The sequence below is a fragment of the Electrona antarctica genome (genome assembly GCF_951216825.1).
Source record: "Electrona antarctica genome assembly, chromosome: 14".
Lineage (NCBI taxonomy): Eukaryota > Metazoa > Chordata > Actinopteri > Myctophiformes > Myctophidae > Electrona > Electrona antarctica.
Window position 1 is genome coordinate 13,623,692 of NC_136795.1, and position 14,977 is coordinate 13,638,668.

The 14,977-nt window shown below is 40.6% G+C and overlaps 2 protein-coding genes across 2 annotated transcripts; one reads left to right on the plus strand and one right to left on the minus strand.

Annotated features, from left to right (window-relative positions):
* The first annotated feature begins 213 nt into the window (after positions 1 to 213).
* Positions 214 to 3,689, plus strand: s1pr5a (sphingosine-1-phosphate receptor 5a). The gene is made up of 2 exons (XM_079520059.1): positions 214 to 409; positions 1,102 to 3,689. The coding sequence occupies exon 2, from the start codon at positions 1,367 to 1,369 to the stop codon at positions 2,582 to 2,584; it is 1,218 nt and encodes a 405-aa protein (XP_079376185.1). The 5' UTR covers positions 214 to 409; positions 1,102 to 1,366; the 3' UTR covers positions 2,585 to 3,689.
* A 116-nt stretch (positions 3,690 to 3,805) lies between these two features.
* Positions 3,806 to 14,977, minus strand: spc24 (SPC24 component of NDC80 kinetochore complex). Its single transcript, XM_079520060.1, has 6 exons — positions 14,818 to 14,977; positions 12,358 to 12,523; positions 8,408 to 8,552; positions 6,822 to 6,926; positions 5,291 to 5,367; positions 3,806 to 5,197 (listed from the first exon to the last, which is right to left on the minus strand). The coding sequence occupies exons 2-6, from the start codon at positions 12,509 to 12,511 to the stop codon at positions 5,097 to 5,099; spliced, it is 582 nt and encodes a 193-aa protein (XP_079376186.1). The 5' UTR covers positions 12,512 to 12,523; positions 14,818 to 14,977; the 3' UTR covers positions 3,806 to 5,096.

The window sequence follows — 14,977 nt, forward strand, 5'->3', positions numbered from 1 at the left end:
AGCCTGATAACTATTTGCTTTAATTGATTGCTGCTGCCTGCAACCCGTAAGTTAATTAATTACTTGTTAATTTAACGTCAAGCGTGTGAAAATGGAACCAAATGACCCAAAATGGTCCACTCCATTTACAGTCTACACTCTCTGAGTTAACACTGAGGATTTTGCTGTGTAAACTTTAAACTGTTCAGAAGAACCCACGGGGTCATGGAGGAGGGAGGGAGGTAAACCGTTGAAGGGTAAAAGAAAAGACCAACCCACTTCATGTTGAGTCCTGCCCCGCACTCACATCACATTCTAATGTCACTTTGGCCTGTGTTGATCGACAGAAGGAGCGTGCATGTTCTTCTCTCTGACCGTGGGATAACTGCGAATTCACAACTTTCAACGGGATATTCTCTACTTTGTACAGGTGCGTTTGCTCAGATTTTGCGTTTGCGTTTGCATCTCTACTATATGACAACGGTTTGTAATTAGGCTGTGATAGTAGTATATTGGCTGCCGTATCAGTTATATTACTTATATTTGTAGGCTATCCATTCTTTTAGAGACAAGACTAAATGTACCTAATTACAATTTTCCTCGTGTCTACGAATGTGCAAGACTGACATTGTCTTCTTTAATACTGAATGGCTATGTGCATTTTTTGTAGATTAATGAACTACCGGTAGGCTATTATACTAGGTTCCGTTAATCGCGCTTATAGTTATAAACTGCGTTGGGTTTCTAACTCACTTAACTGATTTAAATACATTCACCTGGGGGGGAAAACAAACAAACAAAAATACATAGGCCTAGTAGGCCTACACTCTAATTATCGTCCGTGTGTTTTACAATGTTGGTAGCCTGTTATGAAGAATTGTTTCATAATATTTGAATCATCTTGTACTTTTCTAACGTTACCTTTACCCCCTCAGCTGTTTGGCATTACAGCCATATACAGGGATGGGATGTTAGTCTATTCACAATATTGTAAATAGGCCTATACAGTATGTAGATGCCAGGCTAATGGATCGATTGTCTGCTTTTCATTCTTCTTCTGTTCTGTCTTATAGTACCAACATAATAAACTAACATTGGATTTCTTTTTCTTTCATTTTCTAGGTTTTTGGGGGCCGACATTGGCTCTCATTGCCTCCCCTTAGTGGACACATTAGGCATTGAAGTACCGCGATTCAACAACACAAGGAAAGGACTTGCCTTTCTCCCTGAGGAATATCATTGTTTCTGTATTTGTTTTTTTAAATGGTTTTTGAAAGAGAAATCATGCACCACCTAAGGACTATATGACATTGAAAGAGTGGATGTAAAAAACAAGACACGGACAGAAGGCAACAACTTCCCATCACAAATAAAAAATAAATAAAACATGGCTACAGAAGCCTCCCATGCCGCATACGCTGCTGTGGCCCCCTCTGCGGTGCCCATCACCCCATCAGGAGGCTACCTGGACCGGATGTTCCGGGCATATCAAAGCAACGATGTCATCATGGAGCATTATAACTTCACAGGCAAACTAAAGGAAAACAAATACAGGGACGGACTCAAACCCGAGGCCATCATCTTCCTGCTGGTCTGCCTGCTCATTGTGCTGGAGAACGCTGTAGTGTTACTGGCTATCTGGAAGAATAAGAAATTCCATCTGCCCATGTACTATTTATTGGGCAACTTGACTCTCTCTGACCTGCTAGCTGGCTTTACTTACATGGTGAATATTATAACATCAGGAGCCAACTCGCTAAAAATGACCCCTGTGCTGTGGTTCCTGAGGGAAGGGGGTGTGTTCATCATGTTAGCTGCCTCTGTCATCAGCCTGCTGGCCATTGCCATAGAGCGTCATGTTACCATGGTACGGATGAAGCCCTACCAAGGTGACAAGCAAGGACGGATGTTTGGTCTGATTGGAGCTAGCTGGGTGCTGTCTGTGTTGCTGGGCGTCTTGCCCGTCCTGGGTTGGAACTGTATGGGCAATCTCGAACAGTGCTCCACCGTCCTCCCCCTCTACGCCAAAAGCTACATCCTTTTCTGCATCACAGTCTTCAGTGCCATCCTGCTCGCCATCGTGGTGCTCTATGTGCGCATCTTTCACATTGTCAAGTCCAACACCCAGCGGCTGGGACCGGGACCGCAGCGCAAAGGCTTGGCCCGCAAGTCTCAGAAGTACATGGCTCTGCTAAAGACGGTCACGATCGTCCTTGGAGTGTTCATCGTGTGTTGGCTGCCCCTTTTCATCCTCTTGCTTCTGGACTTCAGCTGCAAGGCCAATGAGTGCAAAGTGCTCTTCAAAGCCGACTACTTCTTAGGCATCGCCATGTTCAATTCTCTCCTCAATCCCATCATCTACACCCTGACCAGCAAGGACATGAGGAAAGCCATCCTCAGACTGCTCTGCAGACACTGTCTACTGACTAAAGATGGACATGTGAAGAAGATAGGAATCCCTTTCCTGGAATGCAGCACCAGTAAGGCTGATGCTGCGTCTCACAGACTGGAGGGTCTGGAGACTACAGTCTCTTCCGGAAACTTTAATAGTGGAAACATACCATCCACTATTAAAGCTTTCTACCCAAGAATGTCTAAGACTTGACTGCAGTGACTTAATATACAGAGAGTTGGACCACCTGGTCCTCTAGTCTATAATATAATGTACTATTGAGAACACATAAGGAATGTCACTCAGTTTTGGCATTATTCTCAAGGGCATACTTTTTGGCTAACTCTTCTCAATTTTGACATATCCACAGTCAATCCACAGTCAATACTGTGACATGTGGCACTATATCCTTTCATAGATGGTGAAAGGCTGTGCAACATGGTTCTATGTACTTGGAGTGCAGATGTCAGGACCACACGTGTACCGAACTGGCAATTAATTTAGTCAGTGTTTGGCTTGGTCAACAGATTACAATAAAAAGAACCATGCTGAAGGTTTAACACAAACGTAAATGGATGATGTACAGCCAAAGAATCTAACACAAGATTCATCCTTATCTCTTCTCCTCCTGTGGTCAACACATAATAACATGTTGTTAAACTCTTGAGCATCCACACCCAAAAACTGCAGCCAAAGCCATGTAATTTCTGTCATCTGTACTTGGGAGAGCAGGAATTCTGGGTAGAAGTCCCCTCGACCAAGATCAGAGGCTTTGGTGGCTTGGAGATGCACATACCACGTCATATGGAGGCTTGAGGTGGTTGTTCAGAGCTTTGGAGGTCCCTTCAACATATGTAGCACCAGACATGATGGAGAGCAATAAAGCTAATGATGGAGGGTTGTTGACGCCTTCCTGGTTTTATGGACAAGAATGTGGCGATCACATGCCAAAAGTCCACAGCAGATTGTGGACAAAAACAAGATTTCTAAGAGTACTGCTCTTGGGGTAACGTTTAGCTCTTACGCAATTATATTTATGTATAATTCTTCCTGTATAGTGATATTATGATCAGTATATGATTAGTTTATCCCACATAGAGCATGTGCAAACGAAAACCACACAATGCATAGGCTGTGATGTTGAACATTTTTCATGCCGATGAACAAAATCAGATTGTACATATAACATTTCTATTTCTGTCATACTGCCAAACAGTCTCCCTGAGCTTATCAGAGGTATAATCAAATCTGTATTTAAGTTATGATGCCAATGTTTTATATGTACATTAAAATGACAAATAAACATGACAATGAAGTTATTTTATGTTCCGTGTACCCATGAAGAACTAAATACCTTCTAAATGGCACATTTTCTTTGCTTCTTTCAATAAGTTAATCTTATGAATGGTTATTTTACTAATAAGAAATCAAAACTGTAAAAATAAGACCTCTTTAATCCACTATTAGCTATTAGTACAATTACAGAATGCATATGTATTTGACCAACTGTTCAAACTGACAATTTTTAACATGGATGAAAGACAAAGAATAACATCTAAAACCCTGTCTTCGAGGAGGCATGAGACTGGTTAAGATGGATGAATCAGCAGCAATGGGGTACACTATTCAATGCCCTACTTGCAATGTGGTACAAACACATTCATGAGTGGTCATGATAATGTGTGGATGCTGATGTGAAGTCATCCAGCAGCACCATCTGCCACCTTTCTTAAACGACCACACATCAAACTACATGGAGATGCTATTATAGGGTATTGGTTCTCAACCTTTTCAGATTGTGACCCCCCCAAAATAATATTTGAACTGGGGACCTCCACTCTGATGAGCACTTGGATTTTTAGGGGTTGAGGATTACATTTAGTTTTACTGTTCCAGAGTGAAAATAGCTGAATGTCTATATACTGTATAATGTATTTTTTTCCCTTTCTTACATTATTTGACAATTTAGCCAATGTTTGACCAGTTTTATACTAGTTTGTTGATTACTTTTGATGCAGCAATAATCGTCTTTTAGGTATTAAAAACATCTTAAAGTCTGTAAATGGTCACTTTACTGTCATCTGGGTTGAGAACCACTGCTATAGGGCACAAGCAATGAAAATAAACCTTTACAAAAGAAGCACGCAAAAAGTTGGGTAAACTGTAATATCTTTAACTGCATCGACAAGCAAGTAACATGATAGGAGATAAAGCATTATGTCATGACCTCTTTTTCCATTGTAACATATTAGTAGGCTTGTGTTCCATTTGTGTGACCACGGAGATTAGCGCTGCATTTTATCAAGCGATAAAGTGGCGATTTCAATGTCCTTAAAGGCACATTTCAGCAACTAAACTTTACATCTGTAGAATTTCATTCCAATCTTGAGTGACAATTTGTCTATCCTCATGTTCAACAAAGTTAAGGACACATTAATGGATCTGCAGTGACACCTGGTGGCAGAAATTTCAGCACAGTATATTGCAAGAGTTGTGTTTTTATTTAGTACTACAAAAAGGTAGGAACACTCATGTAGGGCTGCAACTACAGATTCTTAGCGATGATTACTTTTGTGATTACATCAACTTAAATGTTGTAATCGTGACAGCCCTATCTATAACAAAACAGTAAATATACAGAATATACAGGTGAAAACATTTGAACTGTCAAGGAGTAGATGCAACCCAAAGCTCTCCGATGTCTTCTGAACTAAATGGTGGTCTATCACTCGGTGCTTATAAGGGCCCATAGCTGGTTGCTGACTTCACAAGGAGATACCTTAGAGGTATCTATGTTGATGGGAATGGCCAGCTCGCCATAGTGCACTAAGAAGAAGAGAAACAGAAGGAAATACTGAATACCCATGAAAACATAGTGTAGCTGTTAGGATTGAAGAGAAACTGATTGAGGGCAAATACCTCCTTTTAAAATGTTTGGCTGGGTTTCGAATTCCCACTTGATCTTGGTTATGTTGTGGTATAGCCTAGCGGTGTGCCTGATGAAAAAACAACAAATGAGCTCATCAACAACAAAATTACAATTGAATTTAGGTATCTTAGCAGAAACACTTTGCCCTAGATTCTAGGGCAACTTACAAAAGTGCAATATCGGAGTAATTGGTATGAACCCTAGTCATTAGCCAACAAGGTAAATGGTCAATGAAATAGAAAACAAAGCAAAGAACATCTGTTGCTTAGGGAGTGGAAGGGTTCCATTTTGATCCCAGGTAGGTATGAGCAAAAAAAAAAAAAAAAACCCCTAATAGACTTACCGGTAACCCCCAAATTAGGTAACCGGAGTCCCTCAGGGCTCAATACTAGTGTATTTTCAGTTTTGTATATGGTAGTGGGGAAGCTTTCCCCCACAATACCGATGCTGAGGTTTAAGTGGCTAATGAACAGGCAGGATGGTATGACTCCACCGTACATGTAAGTAAATGGCTTGTAAAGTGCTACATAGTACAGTACATGCCATGGTACACACTGTACAGCAGTCCAAATACAGCCCCATTTACCACTGAATAAGTAACATGGATTGAGAATGAGATGACTCATATTACAGTTCTTCTGTGTAGTCTGTACACCTCGTAATTAGGGCTGTCACAATTACAAATAATTAGAACATCCCAATTTGTATTTCTGCTTGCCTTTTAGGTTTCATAATCAAATTGCACAGTGCAGATATGACAAATAACTTAAATATACAATATACAAATTACTTATAATTTGTAATATTTGTCTTTCCAAAATAGCAGAAATAGTTGATCTAGAAGCTTACAACACAGTGCTGGTTGACATAGTGCTGCACAATAAATCGGAAAAATAGCGATTTAGAGATCTCGGACCTATGAGATCTCATTTCAAAAGAATCGTGCAGCACTAGTTGGCCGTCCAATTCATTACTCTTATGTTTTGCTACAAGAGAGAGACTTTAAGAGACGTTTAAGTCAACCACTTTGATGTTGTCCATTTAAGCCACAGTAGTTGGCTCCAGGTGCCACATCTTTTATGTAGTAATGTTCAGCAAGTACATACTAAAGAAAGACAATAAATATTTATGGAACATTTTTTAATCGTGTAAGAATCGTGATCTCAATTCTTGTGGAGGAAAATCGAGATTCACATTTGAGCAAGAATAGTCTCAGAGGCACTTGCTGGTAGGCATGTAGCCATGTACAGATCATGCACCCTTGCCCAAAAAGTAAATTGTCCATTATAAAATGATAGGTCAAATTTGTAATTACAGTCCAATTTTGACTTCATTTTAAACAATACATACTACATAGGCTGTGTAATGGACCGATTCTGAAATCTACATTTCTGCCTTGTCCCGAACTGTAGCTTCAATACGCTTGCATCCATTATGTTATCACTGAAGGCAACGGTACAAGTCAGCTGGCCGATGGGAGAAAAAGATGACTATAAATGATAATGGACTAAATGGACTCACTGAGCCTCGGGGATGATTTCTGTAGTTCCTTCTTCCACCTCCTGCTCCAGCATCTGAATCTCTTGTTCAGAGGATTTCAGCTTTTCTAGCTCCCTCTGCAGGAACCTGGTGGGTGGGCAGGTTAAGAAACATACCCGTTTTTTCCCACCCCATTGGTTAAAAACAAAGGAAAAAGAAGAGCCCTTAAAGGACCACTTCACCACTTTTCAACATCTCTTCATATAATTGGTCCTCACTAATGTTCATGATAAAACACCACAATTTTTCCCTACTCAGTCTGTGTCTCATAGGAGGGCTTTGGGCAGTTCGGACACCCGTCCACCAGTGACATCATCATTAGGCAGATTTTTTTTAAAACAAGATTTGTTTTAAAATATATTTAGATTTGTATTATCGTGAGAACGATGGCTTCAACTTTTGCATTGCAACTTTTCAGGAAAAGAAAGCCTGCCGTTTCTATTAGCTTGGATTCACCATCGATGATGTCACTGGTGGACGGGTTTCTGAACTGCCCACAGCCTTCCTATGAGACACAGACGGAGTAGAAAGAAATGGTGGTATTTTATCATGAACATTAGTTAGGACCAATTATAGGAAGAGAAGTTGAAAAGTGGTGAAGTGGTCCTTTAACCACTTATGCCCCATATACAGTACTGTTGTGAGCCTGAGCATTACGTGTTTAACAAGAAAACGCTTTTTGAACAAGCAATTAACACCACAGCATCAAAATTCACTACAAAACAATTAAAACCCTATGGAAAAAACATTGGAAATCTGGCGAGCGAACCCATCACCAACACGTATATCTTTTCTACGTCTGAGCATAGACATGGTAACGCCCTGCCTGCCTGATTGGCCTACCGACACTGCCGGCCTTACCAGAGTTACCGCCGAGGTGGAAGATACATGTATGCTGGATAGTCTGCTGCGAGGTTACTCCGTGGTGGGAAATAAAATAAATAATACAAGTACGATATAATACAAGAGAATGACAGCTTGGCACGCGCAACAGTAACTTTTGTAGAAGAGGCAAACTAATATTGTTTATGCCATTGGCCTGTTTATTTGTATACATGTGTAAACTTGAAACATTATTGTACTGTAAAAAGGTCTCTTTTCCCTTGATCTTTTTTTAGTGAGTATTGGTTTACTATTAATTATATCGTACTTGTATTATTTATATATTTCCCACCACGGAGTAACCTCACGGCAGACTATCCAGCATGTATCTTCCACCTCGGAGGAAACTCTGGTAAGGCCGGCAGTGTCGGTAGGCCAATCAGAGGCAGGCGGGGCGTTACCATGTCTATGCTCGGACGTAGAAAAGATATACGCAAAAAAATATATACGGGGGGGGGGGGGGGGGGGGGGGGAGTAGTATCTTGAAAGTGTTACATTTCGGGGGTCCTTGGCACATAAACGTTTGAGAACTACTTATTTAGGAGGCATTGTAGAATCTGCCTCAGGTCTTAATGGGTTAAGTAATATATAAAATAAAATAAACACACACACACACACACACACACACACATACACACACAAACACCAAGTTATCAATCAATCACTCTACCATGTATCAAGGATACTCAATATCTGAGTCTTTATTTTGGCTCATTTTTGTTAATTTCCTAAGCTGGTCGTTCAAACTCTCAAGCTCCTCCACTTGCTGGGCTCTCTTGTCTTCCGTGTCCAGCAGCTTCTGGCCCAGGTTCTGCTCAGACACAGACAGATCTGGATAGAAATGGCACAGAAGGAGATGACATTAAGATCTAACAGAAATGGTACACAAGGAGATGACATTAAGATCTAACAGAAATGGTACACAAGGAGATGACATTAAGATCTATACAGAAATGGTACAGGAGAAAACTAGAAACTCTGCAGCAGTACAGCACAGACCTCTGCCAATGTGGCCCAACTCTGTAATACTTCCATCCTCAGAGTTATGAGTTGTTATGACAATTCTTTGTCTAATACCCTACTAGGCCATTTCATTCATGTATGTAATTTTACACACCATTTCCATACATTCAAAGTCATACGATTTGTCACACACGTTACCGCAGTGAAATTTGTTGATTCTAAATTTCTAATCGATTACTTTTTTGATTGATTGATTTATTAACTGTTTGCAAAGAGTACAATGTGGTACAATGATGCTAAAAGGATAACATAAAAAGTAATGAGGGCATGATTCTATTATGGTCCTTTAATCGAGAGAGAGCATAAAAAAGAAATGTATAACCACTTTAACCACATTTTATACTCCATAGTGTCATTCAAAAAATATTGAAAACTAGAAAGGTCGCAATTTAAAAAAATTGTGTGGTTGCCGCAGTCGCTTACATAGTCCAACTCAAAAATACTTGAGTTGGACTTTTAGATCTTCCCATGTTAAGTGAATGGGGAAAATGAATTCACTAATGAATTAATATCAATTAAACTATACAACATTTCTCTTAGCAATGAGCAAGCACACCATTCCCGATGAAGTCGTCGATTTGACATATGGCTCAAGTGCGTACAGTCAAAACTGTGGGAGGAGTAGCGTTTAAAAAAAAGTCTTACTCCAGTAAAAATAAAGTGTTGCAACCACACTAATGAATGAAAAGAAAGGGTAAGGGGAACAATAGTATGGTTGCCCATAGGCAACCACACTAATAAAGTGTTACAATTACAATAGTCCCCTTTGGGCAACCACACTAATAATAATAATAATAATTATTATATAAATTGTATGTTTATTCCCGCAGCATAGTACTGTACAGTATATGAATGATACATTCTCTGGCTGATTTTAGTTTCTACCCTTCTAAGGACTAGCTGAGACCCCAACTTTGAGAACCAATGGTGTAGTGACGGGCGGGAACCCCTTTTGGTGTTTTAAATAAGAATTATGTTATACTTTAGCTATTGAAAAATAGCAGATCTACAAGCTCATAGCGCGGCACCGAGTGCCGCGCTACGAGCTTGTAGGTCTGCTATTTTTGAAAAATCGAGAAAATGTGGTGCAAATCTTTGAATATATATTCTGTCAGAGCAATTGTTTTTAACTCAATCTTTGCTTCATGGGGGATCCCTGGAACAACATATTTTCATGTCGGCGGCCAATTACATATATTTTTGGGGTCCTTGACATGAAAAACTTTAAGAATGACTGACATAGAAACATGGGCTTTTCAGAAAACTGTCAGGATTTAGAAGACATTTGCAGAAACGTCTTCAGGTCTAAATGGGTTAAGAGCGTACCGGACCGCATCTCCATGATATGATCTACTGCACCACGGATATGTCAACATAAAGTCGAAATGAGTCATAGTTCTCTCTTTTTGTATCTTTTTGTCATCAGTTTCCTCCTTTAAGTGAAAGAAAAGTAGTGTCAAAATATCTTTTGTATATTCGGTTTCAAAACAGGCCGTATGCGGGTACACTATAGTAGCTTTTCGTGCTGGGGCCCCTTTACTTTAGAATCATATGATAGACTGACTGATCAGCTGGTTATGTTCTTTCACCACTTTATTATTTGTATATGTAACAATACATAACATTATATGAGAGCCGCTATAATTAAGATTTCCAGGGTGAATGCCTCTGACTTAATTGGCCTAATTGTCTACAGTGCCACCCTGCTCTTTGGGCCCTGCAGGGCTTGTGCCCAGAATTTCCCATTCAGGAATCCAGCTCTGACGCATCCCCAAAGCTAGTTAGTGCAACGAGACTATTGTAATTGTAACACTTTATTATTATTATTATTATTATTAGTGTGGTTGCCCAAAGGGGACTATTGTAATTGTAACACTTTATTAGTGTGGTTGCCTATGGGCAACCATACTATTGTTCCCCTTACCCTTTCTTTTCATTCATTAGTGTGGTTGCAACACTTTATTTTTACTGGAGTAAGACTTTTTTTTAAACGCTACTCCTCCCACAGTTTTGACTGTACGCACTTGAGCCATATGTCAAATCGACGACTTCATCGGGAATGGTGTGCTTGCTCATTGCTAAGAGAAATGTTGTATAGTTTAATTGATATTAATTCATTAGTGAATTCATTTTCCCCATTCACTTAACATGGGAAGATCTAAAAGTCCAACTCAAGTATTTTTGAGTTGGACTATGTAAGCGACTGCGGCAACCACACCATTTTTTTAAATTGCGAAAGGTTGCAATTTTGAAAAAGTGCAAAGTGTGGTTGCCGCAGTCGCTTACATAGGCCCCTCCCACTAATATTGCTAGCCAATTACAATGTCGCGTCACCCCTGTGATCATGTGTAAGTAATTCGAGGGGAGTTATGCCCCCAAAAATCATGTTTTTTGCGACAAACGGTTACAATTTTCGCATTTGTGGCGCCCCCTATGGATGAAAATGGAATTGCTTTTGGCTTTTGGTTGATTAAACCACCAACATTTGATTCAAATTTGGAGTTGATTGGACGTTTGGTTCGTGATTTGTGGCATTCTTTGTAAAATAGGCCCCTCCCACTAACTTCGGAAGCCGATTACGGCCGAACGATACGCACTATCAAAATTCCGCCTGTGGTGTTTTCATCAGAACAGTCCAGAGATCATGTGTACCAATTATTGTGAGATTTGGGCAAAATCTGTAGGAGGAGAAGCAAAAAGTGTTTGAGAAAATTCGAAATGGCGGAAAATCTATCATGACGCAAATGGGCGTGGCCTATATGGTGAGATGCGTCATGACCCAAGAAAGCCAGGGAAAAACTCTGGCCCATAATTTTGATTTTACGACCTACGGTTCAAGAGTCAATTTGAGATATGGCTCAAGTGCGTGCTGCCAAAACTGTGGGAGGAGTAGCTAGAAAGGTCGCAATTTTTAAAAATTGCAAAATGTGGTTGCCGCAGTGGCTTACATATGCCCCTCCCACTGATATTGCCAGCCAATTACAATGTCGCGTCACCCCTGCGATCATGCGTAAGTAATTCGGAGGGGATTTATCCCCCAAAAATCATGTTTTTGCAACAAACGGTTAATTTCTCGCATTTGCGGCGCCCCCTATGGATGAAAATGGAATTGCTTTTGGTACTTGGTTGATTGAACCACCCGCGACATGTGATTCAAATTTGGGATGGATCGGACATTTTAGTAATTATTATGAACCTACCCTCCAAGTTTTGTAACTATAGTGCTTACAGTCTGAGGAAAAAATACTTGAATGTGAGAAAATGCGAAAAATCGCATTTTCCTATTCATGTCAATGGGGAAATTTTATTCACTAATAAATTAATATCAATTAAACTATACAACATTTCTCTTAAAAACAAGCACATCCTTCCCGATGAAGCCGGTCAATTTGAGATATGCGCTCAAGTGCGTACAGTCAAAACTGTGGGAGGAGTAGTGCGTCAAACAAAAGACTAATCCAGTGGAATAATAATAAAGTGTTCCAATTACAATAGTCTGGGCAACCACAATAATAACAGTTCTACAAGCTGACAATGTCCAACAACATGCCCAAAAGAAAACAGGAATAAATTATAAATCCATTTGATTTAATATTGGTTCGTTCCTACTTGCCATTTAACATCTGTTTAACACACTCCTTCATTTCCATGTCCTGTTTAATTTTCTCCTTAACTGCAGCAGTCACAAGCTCCTGGTCTTTTGCAACATCGCTTATCAAGTCAATCAAGTCGTTTCCCGTCTCCACCAGGTCTTGGTGATCAGCCATGTTTGGTGACAGCTGCAGAGGGGAGAAAATGAAATGTTATTGAGCGGTTTGCATTGCAACCCTGCTGAGAAAATCCTTTATCATATATTAATATCACACACACACACACACACACACACACACACACACACACACACACACACACACACACACACACACACACACACACACACACACACACACACACACACACACACACACACACACACACACACACACACACACACACACACACACACACACACACACACACACACACACACACACACACACACACACAGGTTTGAAACGTCATGTCCACTATGGTGTAAGGAACCTTAATAAATATGTTTAAAGCTTTGGAACATGACCCAGTGTGCAGACCTGGAGTGGATGTGCTTTATTGTACTTTTCTACAAAGAGAAAAAGACCACTGCTCCACCTCCCGGGCCACTGCTCAAGGGATGTCACAGCTTACTCCCTGAACACCAGGCAGGTGACTCAACATCTAATGCTATGTTCACACTGGTAACTACAAAGCTACAGTCTACCAATCATAGTGTGTGTGTGTGTGTGTGTGTGTGTGCGTGCGTGCGTGCGTGTTTTTGAAAGAAACCTAAAAAACACATAGGTTTAAAAAGTAGACTTAGGCTACTTACAAAAACAAACTAAACTACAGTAAAATACAAATATATAGTTTTAGTTTGTAAATTTTGGTGAAAATGTCACAACAAGCTAAAAATTGAGCATGAGGTGGCCTTGGTACATAATGTTTATTTATTTATTTGACAGGGACAAAGCTCATTAATCAACATCAGTTAGTTTTCACATCCATGTAAATGGGCCAGAGTAAAGGTCCCCACACACCGAGCGCGAATTCGGATTTTTAAGCGGCGTTTCTCCATCGGATTTCCGAAAAATGCGGCCGGTGTGCAAGCACCTTTAGTCATAAGCTAATTTACATTCACACTGGGATGTGTACATGACAGTGAGGTAATTGCCACCACAAGGTGTTGTGTTTGTATTCATTTAAGTATTAACTCTCAGACTTACATCCACACAGTGTACAAAAATCAAAAAAACACCATGTGCGTACATTGCACATTAGAACATATACTCTACATGTAGACATGTAGAGTGACAGGCGCAGACATGTAGAACGTTAATCAGTGGTTTACTAATGCACTACTCTTATCTGATGTACCTAGGGTAGAGACGACACTAAACAGACTGTGATTCCTGATAAGATTCTTCAGCCGACCCCAAACAAGGCCGGTGCTCTGCTCTGCTTTGGCCCTGAGGGGCCCGAGTTTCACTCCTCCTCACTCTCACTGTCTTCTGTCGTGGTTAATCACGACATCTGTAACGCTTAATGCATACTTTGTTGTATGATGGGGGTCGCTTGCCGAAAATAGCAGATCTACAAGCTCACAACGCATTGCATCCACGATGCGTTGGCAGCTTGTATATTGGCTTTTTGTCACTAGACACCGTCATACAACAAAGTATAAATCAGCTTTAACGTGGCAGAGGGAAGCAGCCTCATGTTCTCAGTTTGGTAAATAGACGAATTACATTCTAAAATAAACTGCACTTGATTAATAGCATGGCTCTGTCGGGGACTCAGAGGAGATTACTGGAGCCTGTCCGTGTCTGTGGGGACAACAATGATACTACATCTGCATGTAAGATGAACAACAGAACAATTGGGGGTGGGTTCAAAGGGGGCATGTGAGCTTGCACAAAATAACATCATGAAGTAAAGACAAGTGATCAGAGATACATGTTCTCACAACGTTTGAAGTGGGTGATGTAACGCCTCGTTCCTGTGTTCCCATCGTGTGTGTGTAAGGTTTACTGGCCCCAAGTTCCCCCTTTAAAAAGGAATCCATAAATACCTACAGTTTCCCAACATAAAAACCCAAATGAAGTTTCCAATGTCACACACACACACACACACACACACACACACACACACACACACACACACACACACACACACACACACACACACACACACACACACACACACACACACACACACACACACACACACACACACACACACACACACACACACACACACACACACACACACACACACACACAGCTGAGAAAGCTCATGTTTATGCATCAAGCGGTTTTAACGTTTACGTGGATGGTATCACACAACCACACAGTAACGTCTTCGTCATACCGGCCAGAAAAAAGCTATATCTTCGTGCTACTGTTCTTACATACAACTGTCACAGCATTTAAACAGGTCGATGTGTACAAAGAAACACATTTCTTCCGGAATATACAGCGCAACAATGTAAAATACATACCACAATATTTCTTTCTCTTCCGCGATTCAAAACTTCCCCCTCTCAGCCTGAGCCCTCCTTTCAGCGCGCGGCAACGTCACATCCGGGATGGATGTGGAACTACTTTCTTCTTCTTTTTTACTTTCCGGCAGTGTAGACGCCGCCAGGCATATATTATTAC